General features: G+C 37.5%; 1 protein-coding gene across 3 annotated transcripts in view; it reads left to right on the top strand.

Moving 5' to 3' along the window:
• MAP4K3 (mitogen-activated protein kinase kinase kinase kinase 3) overlaps window positions 1–22,696 on the top strand; it is a 255,671-nt gene that overhangs the window by 116,621 nt on the left and 116,354 nt on the right. For all 3 annotated transcript variants that reach the window (XM_063443637.1, XM_063443636.1, XM_063443635.1), the window contains exons 5-11: window positions 5,904–5,959; window positions 9,323–9,370; window positions 12,908–12,950; window positions 17,774–17,846; window positions 18,635–18,766; window positions 18,913–18,975; window positions 19,070–19,151. In XM_063443637.1, coding sequence (XP_063299707.1) covers window positions 5,904–5,959; window positions 9,323–9,370; window positions 12,908–12,950; window positions 17,774–17,846; window positions 18,635–18,766; window positions 18,913–18,975; window positions 19,070–19,151 — 497 coding nt within the window. The remainder of the gene's footprint in view (window positions 1–5,903; window positions 5,960–9,322; window positions 9,371–12,907; window positions 12,951–17,773; window positions 17,847–18,634; window positions 18,767–18,912; window positions 18,976–19,069; window positions 19,152–22,696) is intronic.

Below are 22,696 nucleotides of genomic sequence, written 5' to 3'. Positions count from 1 at the left end.
TCAATTAACCCCTGCATTCCCTTCTACACTAACCCCTTAGTACACACTTTACTGCCACCACCAAGACTTTTAAACCCGGGCGTCTTAGGTTACCCCACACACAGGAGAATTATAGAATCACAGTTCTACTTTTACTGATCAAACACATAAATAACCCTTTTTGGTAACGTGTTTACCTGAGCTTTCCTTTTGGGGAGTGAAGCTCATAGAGAACAGAGACACAAGCTGATTAAGTAAACATTTAATCTGACAAAAAAGATTCACAGTGCTGAGTACAAAATACAGAAATAAATGACATACAGATAACAAATTGCATAACAGTACACAAAATAAAATAGGAGAAAACACAAGAAATTCCTTACATATATTTACCCCATATAGAATTCTTGTGGGAGTCTTAGATGGAATAGGTCTCCTAGAAGTTACTGACAAAAGAAAAATGAATAACTGAACTCTCTGGATAGTCCAACACCCTCATTATATATCTAAACTAGTTGTTTCTCAGTGGGCAGACCCCTGGGGGGGAAGAGGGGGTTGGTCTGGCAGTTTATTGCCCACTCTATGCAATTCCTTGTGTCCAGCTCTGGTGATGGCTATCTAGATGTTTTATGGTCTAGGCCTTGTGCCAGATCAAAGACCACAATAAATGTCATCCCAAGGTTTACAAAAAACAACTCTTAATATATATCAACACACATCAAACACCAACTCATGCTTTTGGCATGACAGTATCCATTAGAAGTTCCTCCAGGGCCTGGGATTTTGCATTTAAACCTTTGGCGAGGGAACAGGCTAGGGCTTTAATTAGGGATCGACCGATATTGATTTTTTAGAGCCGATACCGATAATCTGTGAACTTTCAGGCCGATAGCCGATAACTTACCGATACCGATATTTTGTACATTTACCATTTTGAAAAAATAAACTATTTCTACACAAATCTACTGTTAACGGAAAATGTTTATTATTATTATTTTTTTTTTTTTGCAAATCTTTTATTATTAAGGTAATGCACAAAATATACATGCCAGCCAGAATTGTTTATGTTTTCAAGAATATGTGTGTGTGTAGTAGATACAGTGAGAGTATTTGATTAGTGAATGCAGTTTGTGTGTTTGTGTAGTGGATGCAGTGTGTTTGTGTAGTGAAAGCAGTGTTTGTGTAGTGAAAGCAGTGTGTGTGTGTGTGTGTGTAAATATGTGGGGTAGGAATCTGGGGTAGATAGGCGAGCAGGGGCAGTATGGTAGACAGGGAGCACGGGCATTGGGTAGCTGGGGAGCAGGGGCACTGGGGTAGCTGGGGAGTAGGGGCACTGGGGTAGATGGGGTTGTAAAGGCACTGGGGTAGATGGGGTTGTAAAGGCACTGGGGTAGATGGGGTTGTAAGGGCACTGGGGTAGATGGGGTTGTAAGGGCACTGGGGTAGATGGAGTTGTAAGGGCACTAGGGTAAATGGAGTTGTAAGGGCACTGGGGTAGATGGGGTTGTAAGGTCACTGGGGTAAATGGGATAGTAGGCGCACTGGGGTAGATGGGGTTGTATGGGCACTGGGGGTAGATAGATGGGGTGCATGGACTGCTTCTAGCTTACGCCACATTTAGCCCCGCTGCACACTAAGCCCTGCCCTGCCGCACGCTAAGCTCCGCCCAGCTGAAAATTCTGAATAATCGGTCGATCACTAGCATTAATTATTCGGGTATTACGCAAGGGCAGAGTATTCGGAATTGGGTAAGAGTGATTTCAGGGTTACAATCTGAAGTAAGGGTGTTTTTTGTCTTGTGCCTTTAGTGCTGCACAGTCATGGGGTACCTGAGCTTCAGCTAACTCATCTGGTGACAGAGAATTTACAAAAAGATCAGAACTACATTCACCACTCCCCTCTTTTAAATCCAGGGGAAGTAATGTAGATGGATTTAATACCATGCACCTTTTTAAAGTTATATTTGGAGGCATGAGGAGAGCACACTGCATCCTGAGATGCCTTGCAGTATGTATGTGTTTCGGCTGAACTTGTGATAGAATGCTGTTAATGTCATGCGGGGTGTAAATGGTGACGGGGTTGGTTATCTAGGACAATATCGGTGCCACATAACCACCATATGTCAACTATCACTAACACACACTGCTGCCATACCACCTACCTCACCAACCACTCACCCACGACTTAGAAGATACATGTCTTTATGGCATATAGCAAACTGCATCCATTACTCTGCAAAATGGCACTGTTTCTTATTCAGCACCTATATTTTACTTCTATAAATATTACGTATATCACTTGTGACATATTTCACCCATTTCATCAAACATATTTTGCTCTGCCAAACACATATTAGATAATAATATCCTCTATATAATATACAGAATATAGACCTCCCCCAAGTTTGCTGTCAAAAACAAAATATATGACTCCCTCATTTCCAAAGCTTGGATCACTTACTTTCACCCAACACCTCTTGCTGCCTGACCATAAAAATCAGTTTGAGGGGGAGGACTTTGGTTTTCCCTATTGTCTCCCCCACATGCAAAGTCCATACTGTGTTATTTCTTGCTCATAAGGATGAGATATGGTGATTGTCTATTTCTCCTGCCTTCCTCTATTTGGTGGGCGAGTCATTTTGTGGTACAAGGAAAGAGGAAATGGTGCTATTATTGCTATGAATGTTATTATTTGCCCCACTTGTATACTGCTCACCACTTTCAGCTGTAATGTGAATTTCAGCAATACTAGTTGAAATAAAATAGTAGGGTCCAGGTGTCAGAACAGCACGCAGGCAAGATTCTGTGTTTGTTCATCATTTACAGTTATATTGGAAGATTGTTTACTTTACACATGTCTAATCTTTAATGATTTTTTTCATAAATCATAAAGTGTATGCCTCCATTCGTAATACCAGTAATTTACATAGGACTTAAAATCTGTAAAATGCTCTTTCACATTTATGAGTGTATAATCAGAGTCTGTGTAAATGTTAAGGACAAATGTGCCCATATTTTTGTTATGGCTGATGTGTCTGTATAATCCTTCCCCGCATGTAATTGCTTTGCATAGAAGGAAAATAAGTGTGTGCTATAGATAAATAAATTCTGGAAGGACATGCAATTTGTTTAGGAACACAATATTTTTACAGTTATGGTTAATGTGCTTTCCAGAGAAATGGAAGTAAAGAGGAAAAAAAAAAACACACAAAAAAAAAAAGAGTTGTGCCAGGGAAGAATAATTTCAAATATGTTATGGTTCGTGTTGGTTGTTTTTTTTCTTATAATTCCTGGGACGCTAATAATGCAAGAAGGATCTTTACAAGACCACGCCTCTGTGAGAATTTTATTAAAATTAGCAAATAAAAAAAAAAAAATGTATCGCTCCCTGTTTTTTGTTCTCTCCAAGTTTAACCCCTTAAGGACACATGACATGTGTGACATGTCATGATTCCCTTTTATTCCAGAAGTTTGGTCCTTAAGGGGTTAAAGGGTAATTAAGACGTGGACCCCTTACTCACGGTGCCTGATGAGATATCAGTTATACCTCACTGACGATGCCTAACAAGGTTTTATATTAATTAACATTTATAAAGCTCCCCTATTGAGTTGGCCAAAGCACCCTAATTAGCCAAAGTAGTAGTTATTATAAAGAACTAAAATAATCCATGGCTTCAAACCAAAAGCTAGATACACAGATATCTAGTGTTACCTTGTTTTTAGAACAGCAGCGTAAATTGCAAGGGAATCCTTGTTTAAATGAGCTTCAGTTTAGAAGAAGTCATGTGGCGTGGATGCAGAATACACATAGCAAGATTTTTCACTCGTCTTCTTAAAGAGGAACCGAAAGTGACACGTGCTGTCAGTCACAGATACATGTATGTAAACATGTGCGCAAGTGAAATAAATTGTACCAATGTCACAGAACGTTATTTGCAATAGGAACAAAAGAGAATTGTCCAGAATTAAGTAAACACGATAGGGACAGGAACACAAACATGTATACCTGACCCTAAAGTGTTAAAACCACCATTTAAGTGGCTCGCTCACCCACCACCTTAGCAGGGGTTAAAACATACCTTATTTTCAGCGCTGCACGGGTCCTCTGGTGCTGGCGCTGGCCCTGCCCCGATCAACCTCCTTGGTGACATCATCACCAAGGAAAGCATTGGATTAGCTTAAATCAGCAAGGAGGCAGAATGAGGGATGGGCCAAACACCGTTTTGGCCAATCAGTACCTCCCAATAGAGATACATTGAATCAATCAAATTCAGCATCTCCATGCAGAGCGTGGAGACGCTGAACGGCAGTGCTGCCTACCGTGCAGTACTGCCCTAGAAAGCACCTCCAGTGGCCATTTGGAGGTGTCTCTAGGGGGCAATGTAAACGCTGCCTTCTCTCAAAAGGCAGTGTATACAAAAAGAAGGCCTGATGGGAACGATTATACTCACCAGAACAACTACATTAAGCTGTAGTTTGTTCTGTTTAGCGTCCCTTTAAAAATGAATAGAAAGTGCATTTCAAGTTTTTGGACAAAATAGCAGAATCTGAACAATTTTCAGATTGCAGAGAAATACACTGAACAACCAGTGAAAGGTGGCTAGTGGCTGGTCACCACAATGTGGATGTATATGTGTAAAAGTGTGTGAATCTGTGAGCTTGTGTAGTAGTTTCTGAGTATCTGTGTTTCAGCATGTATATGTATATTATTACGTGCATATGAGTAAAAAATCTGTGTGCATATGTGTGTTTCTGTGAGTACATGTAACAAACAGGTTTGTGTGTATCTGTGAGTATAGGAGTTTGCATATGTGTAATATTGTGTGTACATGTGTAACAAAATGTGTGTGCATCTATGTGTACATGTTTAACAGTACGTGCATTTGCATCTGTAGCATTGTTTATATGTGTATAACTGTGTGAGTGCATCCATGTGTGCTACTTTAATATATATGTATTACTGTGGGGATTGGGCGGTCTTAAGGGACTATCATATTTTTAGGGTGAGGCCTCTCTTTTATCCACCAAGCAATGCCAATGTCAAACAGGTTCCAAACATTTTTTTTTCATCTATATTTAATTTAAAAATGTAATTAAAACAGAGCAGACAGTTATTTGAACAGTCACATCCAAATTTAAAAGAACACTATATTTACCTAAACAACTTAAGCTTAATGAAGCAGTTTTAGTGTATAGATCATGCTTCTCAGGTTTCACAACTCAATTCACTGACATTTAGGAGTTAAATCACTTTCTCTGTTTATGCAGCCCTTGTAACACCGCCCCTGGCTTTGATTGACACAGCCTGCGCGAAAAAGCTGGTTTTACGTTCAATCAGATGTAATTTACCTTAAACAATTGTATCTTTTTCTCTGTAAATTGAACTTTAATCAAATACAGGAGGCTCTTGCAGGGTCTAGCAAGCTACTACATAGCAGGGGATAAGAAAATCTAAATTAAACAGAACTTGCAATAAAGGAAGGATAAACTTTAGAGGACTCTTTACAGGAAGTGTTTAGTGAGGCTGTGCAAGTCCCATGCAGGGAGGTGTGACTAGGGTTCATAAACAAAATTATTTAAATCCTAAATGGCAGAGAATTGAGCAGTGAGACTGCAAGGACATGATTTATACACCAAAACTGCTTCATTAAGCTAACGTTGTTTTGGTGACTATAGTGTCCCTTTCAATAACCACAATAGTATATGCAGAGAATTGCTGTCTAATATAATCCCTGAGTTGCATTTTGCAATTTTGTTTTGCATTACATGTACGAACATTGATATTGTGTGTTAGTTGTATACTTGGTATTTCCTCGTTTGATGTCTATTAAATAATTCCAAATTAAAACTTCCGGCTGTAGACCATAATGAACCCATATTCAGTATAAATTATGATGATTTGGTTTTGTTTGTTTCTTTTCACAGTAACTGGACCTTTGTCGGAACAGCAGATTGCATATGTTTCCAGGGAAACTCTGCAGGTATTTTAGCTGTCAAACTTGTGATGTGTTACGAGTCAGAAGTAACCTTGAAGGCTTTGCTGTTCCATGAATTCAGTTTGAGGAGTACACTTTATTTAACAGCAGAGTCCAAGAGGCAAATTGCACCCTGGCTGCCTTCGAGAAGTGTGTCTGTTTACATTGCAATCCTCTGTATTGTGTGTTCTCTCCATTTTATTAATCTACAATATAACCAGGAAAAAGGAATACAAGACTAGTTGTAAAACAGTTTTTTTTTATCTTCACATGAAGATATCTTATCTTCATGAAGCAATTGTCAGTTTCTTTGAAAATGAACATATCTTGTAACTTTTTAACCACCTAAGCACCAAGTATTGACTTAAATACCAGAGTATGGATGTCATTTTCCCTGTGTGAATCACAAACTATCTATTTTTCATGCTATATTGTTTTTTGAATAACATGTGTTTCACAACATATCTGGGGTGCACTAGGAACTATATTGAGTAAAACCCCAGAGTACAGAGCCAGCTCATTGGCTAAGTGTGTCAGCAGAGTGTTTTTTCAGCCAAGGATCTAAGTCCTGCACTGCCAGACTAGCTCAATGAAGCACAGTTGTCTTTTTTTTCTTTGTAGTACACTAATATTTCCATTGAAGTCCGCACACGGTAGTAGCTCCAAAATAATGTCACCGGTAGGTAATGAAAAAGTGCACAATTTATAAAAAAAATAGATAGGAGAAAAAAATATAACAAAAATAGCCCACCGAATAAGATATTAACACCAATATGTGCTCCAAACGCCAGTGTGCAACTGATACGCACATTCATTTAGGTGGAAATAAAACACCCTGCATCCAAAAGAAAAAAAGTGGGGTGCAGGGAAATGCAAAAAGCAGCTGGAGATAGCAAAATCTACTAGGAGGGGGCCTGGACGAGTTTCGTGCCTGTCTTGGCACTTTCTCAATGCTGAGACAGTGCCAAGACAGGCACAAAATGCATTCACGACCTCCTTGAAGGTTTGCTGGGACCCTCCAGTGTCTTTTTTTTTTTCCCCTGTCCTAGTAGATTTTGCTATCTCCTGCTGCCCCATTCCACTCCCACGCCCCCTTTTATTTATTTTTTTTCCTTTTGGATGCAGAGTGTTTATTTCCACCTATTTAAATGTGTATATCAGTTGCACACTGGCTTTTGGTGTAACATCTTATTAGGTAGGCTACTAGTTGCTGCCATTTTTGTTATATTTTTTCCTCTATCTATTTTTTAATAAATTGTGCACTTTTTCATTACCTACCTGTGGCATTATTTTGGAGCTACCACCATGTGCAGACTTCAATGAAAATATTGGTGTACTACATATGTTTCGTTTTGTATCAGTCCAGCACTGAGCACCAGAATCTTTATCTGACAAGCAACGACATTATATCAAGTAAGCATTTTCTGCTGTGTCTACCCTCTTGATGTTTTGGATTGCTGGTATTTTTCTTTTACCGGGGATTATTCTCTGTTCTATATCATATGTATGCCTTTTTTTTGCTTAGCCTGCTGGCTTGGTCTTTGAGTGTGTGCAACTGCATGTACATATACCTACTATGTAAAAGTATGTATTATCTTGGGTTGTCTTTGTTACACATGCAAAGCACCGAAATAGCATTTCTGCATCCCCAATTATTCATATTAAGCCTGAAAATGGAGTGAGAAGGGTAAGGTGAGTCAAGAATGATTCAACACATGGACATGCCCACCTGCAGAACATTCAGAGAGTCAGCCTAGTTATTATTCTTTGACACAATGGCCTTTTCCCATGTTCCATAGACAGATGCTGCAGCCATCAGTTTTTTTTTTTTTTTTTAGTTCTTGCTGTGAAGGCAGCTGCATCCTGAAATTCATGTGCATATCCGTGTCACAATGCCGGTACGCACACATTGGCAGGCTGTCATAACTTTCATAATGTTGTCACATCAGGCTCCTCCAGTTCCTCCACACCCAGCCCAACATCAACATGGAAAATTTAACTTAGCTAGATAAACAAAGATTTTAGAATATGATCTATCACAAATGTATATATGTTTGTCTGTATAGATAGGTAAATATACATGTAGACACATACATATTGATACTCACAGACTGCCAGCAAGCTAAGCAAAAAAAAAGTCATTTCACATGTGCTTTAACCCCTTAAGGACACATGACATGTGTGACATGTCATGATTCCCTTCTATTCCAGAATTTTTAAGGGGTTAAAGATGTGTTCATTTGGATCGTTCCTTATTAAGCATATAGTTTTTATGCAAGGTAAACCTCTCACTGGCTACAAAGCACTCATATATCATACTTCTGGTGTTTCTTGACCAATGACGTAAGTAGGGGAAAAAAACCATTTAATACTTAAAGAGATGCTGGCTCATTAAATGCAAATACATTGTTAAAAAAGGATTACTTTGGGAAAGGAGAGTGATATATTGAATCTATAAAGAAATATTAATTATCAAAAATGGAGACACAGAATCAAGGTGTCATTTTTGGAAATCTTATTATCTTTGTGACTGCTACCTTTAAGGAAATTTCTGCTAAAGTCTTCTAGTGGATTTTGGTGATGTCATAGCTGAGATACCCTTAGCCAAAAATAACATCTATGTCACAAGTGCTTTTAAAAGATTTTGGTACCCGAGGAAAGCCGTATTATTGTTTCCTGATATCATCTACAGAATGCTTCTTCATGGGTATAAAGAAACAGTATTTTGATAGAATTTTTAAATATTTTAGTTTTATTTTAAAATAAGACTTTGTTTTCCTTAAATGTTACCCTAAAGATTTCAAGTATCACATTTGTGACACATATATCTTGAGATCTTTCCAGCACATCTATCTTATATTAAACTGTGATTTGTTAATACTTAATACTTTGCAATTCCTTTTAAACCTTTGCATCTAGGGGATAAATCCTTTGTTAAATAATCCCTTGTAGTCTTTCAGAGAGCGCTGCTTGCTCCTTTGGTATGTACCAGGTGACATAATCGATACATCTCAGCATGGTTTCGGCTAGGGTTCCACTGTGATAATTGCTGAGTTTTCCTTCTTGATCTATTGTAATGCAGAGCTGTATTTTTTTTATTTTATTTATTTGGAATGAGTGACAACCATTGCACCTTGCACTGGCAGAATGAATCCAAAGATTGATGACAGAGCCAGCTGATAATTTGTGTTCTCACACCCAGTCTACTAATGAGTTTATTGTTATTTGAGCACTTGGGCAGATACATTTATTCTTCTAATCAGCGGTATATCAACTTACAAGTTGCTTAGATGTGTTGTTTTTCTTGTTTTTATAAAAAAGTGTTAATAGTTGTCATTGTGGTTTTTTTGTTTTTGTTTTTTTGTGCAGGGGCTGTATTATCTGCATAATAAAGGGAAAATGCACAGAGACATAAAGGTAGGGGGCTTTTTTTTCTGTTTTATGTTATACTTATGTTTTAATTCCATTTATTTTATCTGTTTACATTCACTGGTCATATGATCTAAACTCAAGAGAATTATGTTTAAATAAATGTGAAGCATCTGTTTTTTTGAACATACACCCACCACCCCTCCCATATTCCCTTAGAGCACCATGGCAGAAACTACAAACATTTCCTGGCTTTCACAGAGTTTAACTGCGTGAATCGTTTTTGGACGTCGTCAAGGTTTTACATGAGGACGTCCAGCGTTCTTGAAAACCTGACAGGAAAGCAGTGATTCAGTGCTTGACTAGAAGGAAGGTCTAATGCATGCACGGCTCACCGCGCATGCACATTAGATTCCCCTGTCTGTGTGACGTCTCGAGAGGAGGAGATTGACCCAGGGCTGAGTGCCTCTAATGCTGTAGCATTCCTTCAATCAGTAGTTTAGCAGGGAATACCCTCAAAGCAGAACTGTGACTACTGTTGAAGCTTAAAGGGAGTCTATAGTGCTATAAATATGAATACAAATCTGTATTCCTAACACTATAGTCCCACTGGCTCATAAAGGGTTAAAAATTTAACCGACGGGATTGGAGTGGCGCTAATGCATGCCGAGCGCTTTAGGCCCTCCCTATAGGAAATCATTGCTTCAGTGCTTTCCTTTGGGTATTTTACTGACGCTGGATGTCCTCATGCAGAGCGTGAGGACATCCAGCATCAGTAGGCGACCAAAAGTCAGTTAGCCACAGGAAGTGCCTCTAGTGACTGTCTGATTGCCACTAGAGGCAGTCTTTGTCCTGCAATGTAATTATTGCAGTTTCTGAAAAACTACAATGTATTACATTGCAGGACTAAGTGGGACAGGGACACTGCACCCAGATCACTTTGATAAGATAAAGTGGTCTTGGTGACTAAAGTGTCCCTTTAACTCTTTTACTACATCATACATAAGATTATATACACAGGGTAGAGATGGTATTAATTTGTAGTCTATTTAGAATTGGCCATAATGAAAAGGGCAGAAGTATTTTTTTCTATTACCTTGCTTATAAGCGACCAGTATGTAGAGGTGGTGAGATATATTTGCATATCTACCACTGCTTTCTACATATTTAGCCAAGCTTCCAAGATAAGACTCTCAGCAACCTATTTTTGTAACATGATAAGAAAAGCATGGAGGGGATATTATTAAAACATATACAGAGCCAGTACAAACATCTCTCTGGTAACCTGTTCATTAATAGAACTTTACAACGCACACGTGGTCACTGATTTAGCAGAGGAACGGGTTCTTCCCAGTAAAACCAGTAAATATGTGGAATCTCTACAAATATTTTAAACCGTATCTGGATAGTGGATACATGAATGAAGGATATTCAAGGATTCAATAGTTAATATGTAAGGTAGCAGCATGTTGATCCAGGGAGGATTCTGGTTGTCATTTTGGAGTGAAGAAGAGATTTCTTCCCCTCAATTTGTGCCAAAGTTGGAAATTGTTGCAAATAATGATTTTTTGCGTTCTTTTGGATCAACAACGGCGATACATATATTTAAAAGGCTGAACTTGACGGACTTCAGTGTATTTTTACCCTGTATTACTATGTAACCATATTTCTCATTTCCTATATTCTTAAACATGGTTTTGGTAGAATGGGGGGTTAATTTGGTTTAACTCTGTGCCCTGAGTACTCTTACCCCCTTTATACCCATACACTTGCCAGTGTCACATTTTAGATTTAGCACTCTGGTCTGCAGACGTCTTGATTCCTTCAAGCCTGAGGTGCCTTATTATTTGTTTCCGAAATAAGAACAATCCTTTTTTTTTTTTTTTTTTCCATTTCCCTTATATAGTAATACTTCAACATGTCTAGTTTCTTGGAACAAGCCTCAGCTATTTAATTAGTATTAGATGTTGCAGAGTATTTAACCCTCAAGCCAAATTAGCAATTTGAAAAGCAAAGTTGTCTTGCTGTATAAATTATTGAAAAAATGTACATGTGAAATAAATGGTGCAGTGGAGCATAATAAATCATTTGTTTCTAATATGGTGTAACTTATTGATTACAGGTACACTGTGTTTGTCTTAGTTTGATCAATTTTCTTGAAGGCTTCCGATCCTAAATTCGCTGGGGTAACATATCTATAGATTTGTATAGCGCGTATGTTGGGCACCATAATATGTGCCCAATTCTTTAGAAGAGGGATAATCAACTCTGTTATTTGAAGTTTCATAGCATGACTAATACTTGTAATATTATCATTTCGTAATTGCTAATTTAGTCATTTTGAGTTATTTTCCTGTATTCAAGTAAACTTGACTTTACATGGTAAAGTTGGTGTAAAAATAACCCCCTATTTTTAAAGGAACACTCCAAGCATCATAACCACTGCAGTGCACCCTGCACTCCTTATTAGAAAATAGAAGCCTAGCTTTCTCATTGATCACTCTGGGAACTGTCATACTCCTGCACTGATTTTTACAGATCTGAGAGTGAATGCAAGGTACGCTGCTACGTAACCTTTCCAATTTGCAGTGGCAAATACCTCTATCCTGTTGCTTGTTCATTTTATAGCTAAATTATTTTTGTGGCGCTCAGTTACAGCCTATAAGTACTCATGTGGAACTGGGTGCAAAGGGAGTCAGCTAAGCAAACACATCAACGCATTATGCACAAAACTCACCATCCCTTCTCGACATTGCGTGCCGACTTTATTTTTATATTTTGTACAAATGTTAAAAGCAAGGTGATTAATACAAATCTGTGCTTCAGTATAAGCCACACTTTTGATATTATAAGAACTTATTCATATTGATCTGGCACTGCTAGAAATTATTTTGCTTCTTCTTTTCAACAGTTCTTTATTTTCACATGAAACCTATCACACTGCCTTGATGAACCAAAACAAACGAGTGAAATATAAGATAAATTCTACATTTTAAATTAAACCATGTCAAGCAGTAATGGCTTTAATGCACAACATAGGCTTGCTTGCCCGCTGCAGAATTTTTGATCCCATTTTCATTTGACAAGCTTTTTAATCTTTGTCACAGTGCACATCATTATTACCATTTGATGAGGCCGAGTAAATATTGTGTTCTTCGACGTTTTATTCGAAGTTTAATTACTAGCAGAGCACACAGGCCAGTGCTGACAGTCATTCTCATAGTCAAGATTTTCTTCAGCACATTTTTGCTTCAGATTGTCACGCAGGGTTGATGACAATGCAGTGGAGCAGAATGAATGCCAGGGAAGGATATTGGTTTTTGGATGGGATTGGATCTGAAAGAATGAGGGCATTAAATTTGTAAGCATTTTCCGTGAAACCGTATGATTAATAGGTGTGAATAGGGTACATTGGGACTTAATAGACGGGGTCATGATAGATCTATGTACATCAAAGTAACACTACTAATAGTCCGTGAAGTCAGATGGATCTGCAGCTAATGATGGTTTTAAAAAGCAGTTGATGACTTTGTGACAACTCGACTGTCTGTTTGGTTTTAACGTAAACACTTTCTTTTGTTTTAGGGAGCAAATATCCTACTAACGGATAATGGACATGTAAAACTGGGTAAGTAGAAGTGCTCAGAAAGATTTTTTTATATGATTTTCAGAGTGATATTAAAGGGACACTGCACTGCCCAAATACAAAATAAATAAAAATCACTATTTAGTAGATATAACCCAAATGAAAACTTGCATGCATTTAATAATGCATTTCTTTCCATTGGGGTATATATAAAACAATTGCAAAATCTGCAGTTTTCTTGTCTGCTGCCTTTGCAAACCCTCCCCTTCTAACCCCACGCAGGCTTTCTGTGACTGTCCAATCACAGACTTCCCAATGCAGCTTAATGAGAATTTTGTCAAAGGCAGGTGATTTGGGCAATTGCTGCCTCTTGAGTTTAGCTCCACTGAGCTAATGAAACCAGGAAGTAACTGGACCGGTTGTCTGATTTTAAGCCTTGGGGGTGTAACCAAGTTCATTTCAAAAAGTGTACATTTCTAGTGAAATCTGCACCCATACAGTTTTTCAGCAAGCTAAAGTGCTTTAGGGGTCTGGAGTGTCCCTTTAATAAAGATGATACATGTAAACGTGGGAAGACTGGCACTCACAAAATACCTGTGTAAACTTTGTTCAAGCCAAAGAACATATCCATGAAAATATAAAAAAAAAAAAAATGATTTCGGGATTGGATAGACATTAACGGATCACTAAAGTCATCTAGACCACGTCATCTTAACTCTGCAGTGTAAACATTGCAGTGTTGTAGGAATGGCAATGATTACACCAAAGGGTAGCACACTTCTAGTGGCTGTCATTCTGCAGTACAGCCACTAGAGGGTCTTCCCTTTGAGCATTGAGCCAAACTCGCTTCTCTATCAAATACGGCTTCTAGACCAGCATTTGATTGGCGTAGCATGTGTTCCTTTAAACATAGGTACAATATTTAAATTAATAAGATTATATATACATACATACGTAGCAAGAAATACTGAAATTCCTGGAATATAGATCTATGTATCTATAACCATACATTGCATATGTCTGCCTTTGTTCCGTTTGAAAACGGGCAGTATTGTGTGGTTATTGTGATTGGTGTCACTCAAATAACAGCCAGTCAGTATGAGGTTATTTATAACGTTTGAACACACTGGCTTTGCTCAGTTGCTAGAAGCTAGTTTAAATTGCGTCTCTTGCTGAATTTTTTTTTCTTTCGATTTCTATACTAATATTTTAAGAACCCAGATGTTTCAATCACATTGGCCAATCCATATATAAAGTTTGCATGAATGAAAAATGCTACCAACGTTTAACAAATGCCACTTTATTTTAAATAGTGTCTTGATTTGAAATAACGTCTTCCAGGATTTTTATTTCCCTCTCAAATGATAATGTTCATTGACAGCACAGATGTTTTGAATATGTTACCCTATTTATTTAGTTCATCTTATAGTTTGTTACATTAATCTTTTTTAAAAAAACTGGTAGAGGTTACATTTATTTAAAATTGTGAATGATAATACAGGCCACGTATTAGATACATGTATGTAGGAGCACATAAAAAAAATATTGTCTAATTTATAAAGCTTTTAATAAAACATGGAAAATGACTGTCATGTAAAGAACATTAAAACAGAGAAGGGAAACTTTGCATCGTTTCAAACACAATTCTCCAAGAGATTTATTCATACGTTTAAGGAAGGCAAACGCTATTTAATTCATAAACACAATTAAGAATGCACGTTATCTTTCAGAGTAAATGGCCGCAAAAGTAATTTCAAATGAAATCACCGAAATAAAACCATCAGTCTTGAGATTTTGAATCTCACAGGATAAACTAAAAAAAATATTTATACAGGTTTTTTTATTATATGTTAAAACATAGTGCTTCAGTTAGTTGGAACGGGGCAGTTATCTCTGATGGCGATTAGATTCGTAAACTGAGATCCAGATAATAATAAAATTAATCTGGTACTCACTACACCAAAAAAATATTAAATTGCAGTTGGATTTATATTATCCTTGCCAATTTCAGCAGTGTCGGTGTTGGAGTTTATAACCTGTTGAGCACTAACTGCCTGATTTTTATTTTTTTTCTATTTTGAAAATAATAGTTTTGGATTCCAATAAGCAGTCATTGCAAGTTTCACTACATTTTTTACTGTAACTCCCAGAAGAAACTCCTCTATGGGGTCTGGTGGGAGTAGGTTTTCCAATTAAAAAAAATTATACAGCTGACACGTTATTGGACTCTCTTTCTCACAATTCCAATGTACTCTTCGGGCTGCAAATATTGTGATGTAGATCTCTCCAGTGGAAAGCTTACTGCACAAATTACAAATCTGGATTTGCTTTGGCTGCCCATTCATCGATCTAAGGCTTTTTATTATTTAAAGTTTTATATGTGTGTAGATAGCACATTACGAGTCAAATCAATCAAACGAAAACCTATACCTTTCATACAGCAGTTGTGAAAGTATGCAGCTCATAATTGATCCTTCCCAGCACTCATTTATTATAGGCCAATACATTGTCTTTTCATTTATTTATTTTTGCAAATCATATGCAAAATGTTGTTTCTGTATTTTGAGAGGTTTAAATGAGCTAGTTTGAATCCTCTAGACAGCAATATAGGAGAGATATCAAACCACACAATATGCTATAGAAAATGGATGTGAATAATGCAAAAGTTATGTCAATTTTCATACTACATTTGTAATTTTTAAAAGTTTTATTATATATCCCCATATGGTATCTGGAAAGAAATGCTTATATGCTAAAGCAGTGGTTCCCAAACTTTTTAGGTTCAAGACACCCTTACTATTTCAGTATTTTTCCAAGGCACCCCAAGTCAAAATGTTTAGTTTGTATATCTGTATTGTGCTGCGGCATTTACTGGCGCTATAGTGTAATGTATAGTGTTGGTGTTTGAAGGGGTGCTTGTAAATAGGTATTGTGTTTTACTACAGGGATGTGTTTGTATGTAATGTTTGTGTTTGATCGCAGGGGTGTGTCTAAATGTAATGTTCACTTTTAATTGCAGATGTACATTTGTGTGAAGTATTTGTTTGAGTGAAGGGGTTTGTTTGTATATGTTTTTTGTTTGAATGCAGGGTTGTGTTTGTATGTAACATTTGTGTTAGATTGCAGGAGTGTGCGTGTAAGTTGTACTGGTGTTTGACTGCTTGGATGTATGCACATACACTACCACATACATACTTACACAGATGCCTATAAATACACAGACACATACACATATAGATTATGGATCGACCGATATTGATTATTTTAGAGCCGATACAGAAAATCTGTGAACTTTCAGGTCGATAGCCGATAACTTACCGATATTCTGTACATTTACCATTTTGAAAAAATAAACTATTTCTAAAGGTAAATGCACAAAATATACATGCCACATGTAGTGGAAGCAGTGGTTTAGACAGGGGAGCTGTGTGTGTTTGTGTGTAGTGGATGCAGTGTGTATTTGTGTAGTGTGTGTATATAATGAATGCAGTGTGTGTTTGTGTAGTGTGTGTATAGTGAATGTAGTGTGTGGTGTAAAATAAAATAAAAATTTAAAAAATCGGCCTCCCTCCCTGCTCCTTAACTGGCCAGGGGGATATGGCATTCCCTGATGGTCCAGTGGCATGGACTGTGCAGTGGGGGCCCGCAGCAAGCTCTTAATTTCCTTCACAGCAGCGCCCTTCAGCTCCCCTGTCTAACTTTCGCGGCCAGCGTGCGGGACTCGCGAGATTTACACACGGGGAGCTGAATGGAGCTGCTGGGAAGGTAACTAAGAGTGTGCTGCGGGCCCTCCAGGCCTGTCGGGCTTGTTATCGACCCGGCGGTCCTGGTCGGCATTATCGGTATCTCTAAAGGCCGAAACCGATATTACCGAAAATACCGAATATCGCCCGACAATCGGTCAATCCCTAATATAGATACACATAGATGCACACCGACATATACACATATGCACCCTGACACACACAAACATTGATACATGCCCACACCATAACAGATACACGCACACTCATACTCACACGCACACGCACACTCATACTCACACGCACACGCACACTCATACTCACACACGCACACTCATACTCACACACGCACACTCATACTCACACACGCACACTCATACTTACACACGCACACTCATACTTACACACGCACACTCATACTTACACACGCACACTCATACTTACACACGCACACTCATACTTGCACACTCACACACGCACTCATACTCACGCACTCATACTCACGCACTCATACTCACGCACTCATACTCACGCACTCATACTCACGCACTCATACTCACGCACTCATACTCACGCACTCATACTCACGCACTCATACTCACGCACTCATACTCACGCACTCATACTCACGCACTCATACTCACGCACTCATACACACTCATACTCACACACACACTCATACTCACACACACACTCATACTCACTCACACACACACTCATACTCACTCACACACACACACTCATACTCACTCACACACACACTCCTACTCACTCACACACACACTCATACTCACACACACACACACTCATACTCACTCACACACACTCATACTCACTCACACACACTCATACTCACTCACACACACTCATACTCACTCACACACACTCATACTCCCACACATACTCTCACACAAACTCATACACATACTCTCACACACTCACTCATATACACACACACTCAAACTCCTACACACCCACACACTCAAACTCATACACATACACACACTCACACACATAAAAGTGATTTTTAAAAATATTATAATATATGTTAATGTGCAAGCTTTGTTATGTTTTATTTAAGGTATAAATAATTGAATGACGGGAATTGTATTTATTTCTCAGCTGATTTTGGTGTATCTGCTCAAATCACAGCAACAATTGCAAAACGAAAGTCTTTTATCGGAACTCCATATTGGTAAGATGATCATTTTTATTCAAATCTCTACTTCATAATGAAGAATGCACAGTTTTTATTTCTTTGGATATATCCATGAGGAGAAAAATATACAATTAGCGGTGTCTGAAATATGACACAAAGAATAGTTTGAGAGAATGACTAATCATAGTGGGCAACAGTATTGCCCTCTTGTGTGCCTGAAAGACATGTGTCACCACGGGTGTAATTAAGTATCGCTTTTGCTATCCGAGCATCCAGTTATTGTAAATCCACCTGTGCAACTGTGGACGTTTATTACCAGTTTCTGCCAGCAGTGGTGAGGGCATCACGAGGGATAGACAAAACAGCAGGATAGAATGAGTGAGGAACTAACGTGGGAAGGAAAAGAGAGTTTTTAAAGAAGAGTGAAAACTGAGATAGTCCTAGGATTAGCTACTAGACCAAGTGAAGAACAAGTACACAGGAGAGGAAAGCAGACAAACCGATAGAATGATTCTATGAATGCCAGGGGTTCTATACAATACAATAACATGTTATACACACAAAACAAGACACGAAGAGGTGCAATGGAGCACAAATCAAGGCCTCCTTGGCTGTTGCATATGCATTTTAGGAAAAACTAACTTTGTTAAACATTATTTGCTAAATAGACAAATGTATTCCTATGTAATATGTAATAATATATAAAAATAAACAGTTGAAAATAAATTAAACCACAAACCAGAAGCAGTGGCATTGATGTAAGTATCATGTAAGACATTGTAGAATGTGTACCATGCATGCTTATTAAATAATTCTGTGTTTAGGATGGCCCCAGAAGTGGCTGCTGTTGAGAGGAAAGGTGGATACAATCAGTTATGTGATATTTGGGCAGTTGGAATAACATCTATAGAACTTGCAGAACTTCAACCCCCCATGTTTGACTTGCATCCAATGAGGTAACCAATGGAATTTCTTTGTTGCTAATTGAAGTTCTTAGAAACTTAGTTCTTTAAAAAAAACATGTTGTATTTTCATCATCATGGTTATATGGCATGAATCTTAATTTTTCTTAGTACCAACTAAACATTTACCATTTTTTCAGGGCTTTGTTTCTCATGACAAAAAGCAACTTTCAACCACCCAAGTTAAAAGATAAGATGAAATGGTAAGCTAGGAAGCGTCTAACTTGATCTCATTTGTTTGTATTGTTTTCTTTTGTGGGATTATTAATTTTTGCTTTCTCTGATTTATTGTTGAAGGTCAAATAATTTTCATCATTTTGTCAAAATGGCACTCACAAAAAACCCTAAAAAAAGGCCAACAGCAGAAAAATTGTTACAGGTGAGTTATTAACATGCTGATTACACCCAAGTACTGTATTTGCAATTTGTGTTTTAAAAAGAGGAAAGCTGCTGTGGTAATATTTCTAGGGAACAATGCAACATTAGCCAATTGAACATAAACACTGCCTTTTGTAAAAGAAGGTTGATCGATTAAGAAATCTTTGGACCTGTGGATTTGTCATACAAATATCTTTAGATGAGATCTGCTTCAAGTAGGTTGTAAACATAATCACTCACATTTTATGAATAACTAAAAGGTGTTTGCCGTATGACCTATATTTGTTCCACAGTGCACACAGTTTAAGAGCATAGATGCAAAGACAAACATTGCATAGTTGTAGTTTATGCTGTTATGCTGGTCTCTCAGATATAAGTTCTGCTGCACATGTGCACTAACCTCCCAATGCTTGACTGTGGGAAAGCATTAGAGTGGCTGAGATCATCAAGATTGATGATTTCAGCCAAGAAGGTGGAGCTTTGGCATGGAGACTGGTGCGCAGCGGGATGTAAGGTTAGTAAACGTACCTTTTAAATCCTCACAGCGAGGGATATGTTTTATGCCGGTGTTTCTTTTTACTTTTTATTTAATTCACTTAATTTAAGTTGCCAGCTTTTGTGTCTGAAATATCCTCTAATTAATTGAGCTTTACAGTCATTGTACAACACATAACAGTAAATTGCTCCCTTTTACTCCACTCACGGTGCTCAATCTGCTAAACCCAGATGAGATGGAGGTTCGCCTCCTTTACAATGAAATCTTTTTTTTGCAATTAAGAATTTCCCGAGGTGTCAGTAAAGATGGAAGCCCCACCAGTATCCGTGTTCCAAATGTGCAGGAATGTTTGCACAGATGTTTTAATTTGTGCATAGAAAGCTTAATATCCTGCATAACTATTGTTTGCAAATGCATTTGACAAAAAAAAAAAAAATGATGTTCTCTTAGAAACCGAGTCACCTGTTATTTTTGGCTGTTCCTAAAATATTTTTCATATCCAGTTGTTGCTAGCAATCCAAAAAAACTAGGAAAGACGCCAAGAGTCTCCTAAATGATGCTCATCAAACTTTCTAGAACAGCCTTTGTTAACGTGGTGCTGGGCGGTTTATAAATTGTGTAGTCAAAAGTGTCTCTGTCCTGCTGTTACTCATCCAATCCCTATAAGACATTAACACAGGAGATGGCTTATGGAAGTTATCATTTTGTAAAACCTGAAGGTCTGCATTTGACTACTTTTAAAACTACTTTTGATTTAGAGCAGAACATCTCTGCTTAATTAAATATAATCACAGGATTACCATTTCTGAAATGAGTAGGCTGATTTTCATTGTTAAAATGGATAAAGCTTGCTTTTTCCTTCATCTCCATTTGTACCTTGACTGACTGACTAGATAGTCAAGATTATTGTCACAGGTTTTGCATACCATTTATAGGTTAGATGTGTCATTTGTGTATCAGACATATAATTGATTACAATAATTTTATGATGACAGTAATGAATGCTTTATGTGCCTCGCACAGATTGCTGTAATTATGGTTCTCAGACAAAGTATAACTAGTTAGGTTTATAAAAAAATATCCTTGAAAAAAAAAATCTTCTTTCAACAAAGTTATATATACACTTATCTGAATATGCACTCACCTTAACATGCATACAATATAAGGGTGCTGCTTAGCAGGCCTTAAAATTATGTAAATACAACAACACATAACCTATTACAACATGTCATGATTTATCTACTAAAAATAAAGCCACAATGGAGACGCCATGTGTGGGGAAAAAAAGTACACCCTTACTGCTTCCATAGGAATTAAGAGGCTGAGTAGCAGAAAGGTGCTGTTAATCAAATGCCATTGATTAATTAATCATCAGCAAGTGTTACCTCTTCTATAAAAGCCAAAGTTTTAGCAGTTGGCTGGTCTAGAGCATCTAGGTGTGTGTTAACACAATGTCAAGGAAAAAAGATATCAGCAATGATCTTAGAGAAGCAATTGTTGTTCCCCATTCCACTGGGAAGGGTCATAAGGCCACTTCCAAACATTTAAAGTTAATCGTTCTACAGTGAGTAAAATTATTCAAAAGTGGAAAGATTCAAGACAGTTCCCAATTTTCCCAGGAGTGGAATGCAATGCTCAGAGTTTTTCACACATGCCTTCCTTATTTTGACTTTATTTTTGTCAAATAAAACATGTCAAATTACTGCAGTCACATTATAAATTCTCTCTGCCATCACCAGCAAATTCCTCTGCTACCTTTTGTCTCATTTCCCTATTTACCGTTAGATTGTAAGCTCACAGGCAGGGCCATCTACCTTTTGCATCGGTCGGTTTATATTATATTGTTCTCCCATTTGTAAAGCGTGGAATATGTTGACGCGCCCTGACACATAAAACCATAGAATTCAAATAGGGTGCCCATATTTGGTGGTTCTGTCCTAAATTAACTAAATATTGGAAAATGATTCACGACCTAATTATTAAAGTGGACAGAACCATTAGCATTTTAACCTCGGAACTAGCCTTATTTAAAAAAAACTCCCGGAGTCCATTAATAGACCAGACAAAATAATCATAGGCCACATTTTGATCGCTGCTACATCCTGTTTACCTAGACATTGGAAGTCCCAAAATGTGCCATCTCTCAGGGAAGTTTTTAATTTGATTCTAGAAAACAAGGCACACAAATTATCGCATAGAGCTAATATGCATGGTTTCCCAATATTAAAATACAATTGGGATAAGTGGGAAGAAAAAATCAAAACAGCATATGGTCTTTGAGATATTTATTATTAAAGTTCATTGATGTAAAAACATATTTTTATTATTTTTTATTTTTTTTTGCCATATACACTGTTATGCCTATTTTAATGCTGGATGGTTATTTTTTTCCATTTCCAAGTTCCCCTTCCCTTCCTACCCCTAAGACAATGTTTATATTCTTGTTGTTATACAATTATGTAAAACTTTAATAAAAATTATTTGAAAAGAATTCAAATAGGGTGCACTTTCTTTTTCCCATGACTGTATAGACATGGGCATTTTAACAAAGTCAGTTTTTGGACCCATGTATTATTAGATCAATGTAGGACATAACCCGTTTCAAAATTTCCATTTGCCCTTTAGCCATTGATGAGTAGAAATTCATCATTGGAAAGTATGCACCCGCCCACCCAATGTCTTTTGATGTCTCTGACCACCAAGAATTGTATTAAACAATAGATTGAGGCATTGGCAATTCAAAACTCTGCAGAGATTGTAGAAATTTGCCTGTCAGCCTCTATCCTTAGCCCAACTTGTGCACCATGCAACGAGCATTTCAAATGGCTTGAATACCCAAAGGCATGCTTACAGATTTACATGGGAGAGTGTTATAAGTTGATTTTTTATCCTCATGCATATTGATTCTCATGGATACCTTAAAAATATATAACCATTAGTGACGGCAATGTTAAAGCTCCCCTAACTTTACTATTATTGCCTTTTACATCAGAGGTCTTGTTACAGTATGGTTGCTGCACTAGCTATTCTCCTGTTCATTCCTACAAATC

This window comes from Pelobates fuscus, chromosome 2, assembly GCF_036172605.1.
Source record: "Pelobates fuscus isolate aPelFus1 chromosome 2, aPelFus1.pri, whole genome shotgun sequence".
Classification (NCBI taxonomy): domain Eukaryota; kingdom Metazoa; phylum Chordata; class Amphibia; order Anura; family Pelobatidae; genus Pelobates; species Pelobates fuscus.
The sequence above is the reverse complement of the archived record's forward strand: the minus strand, read 5'-3'. Positions and strand labels throughout refer to the sequence as shown.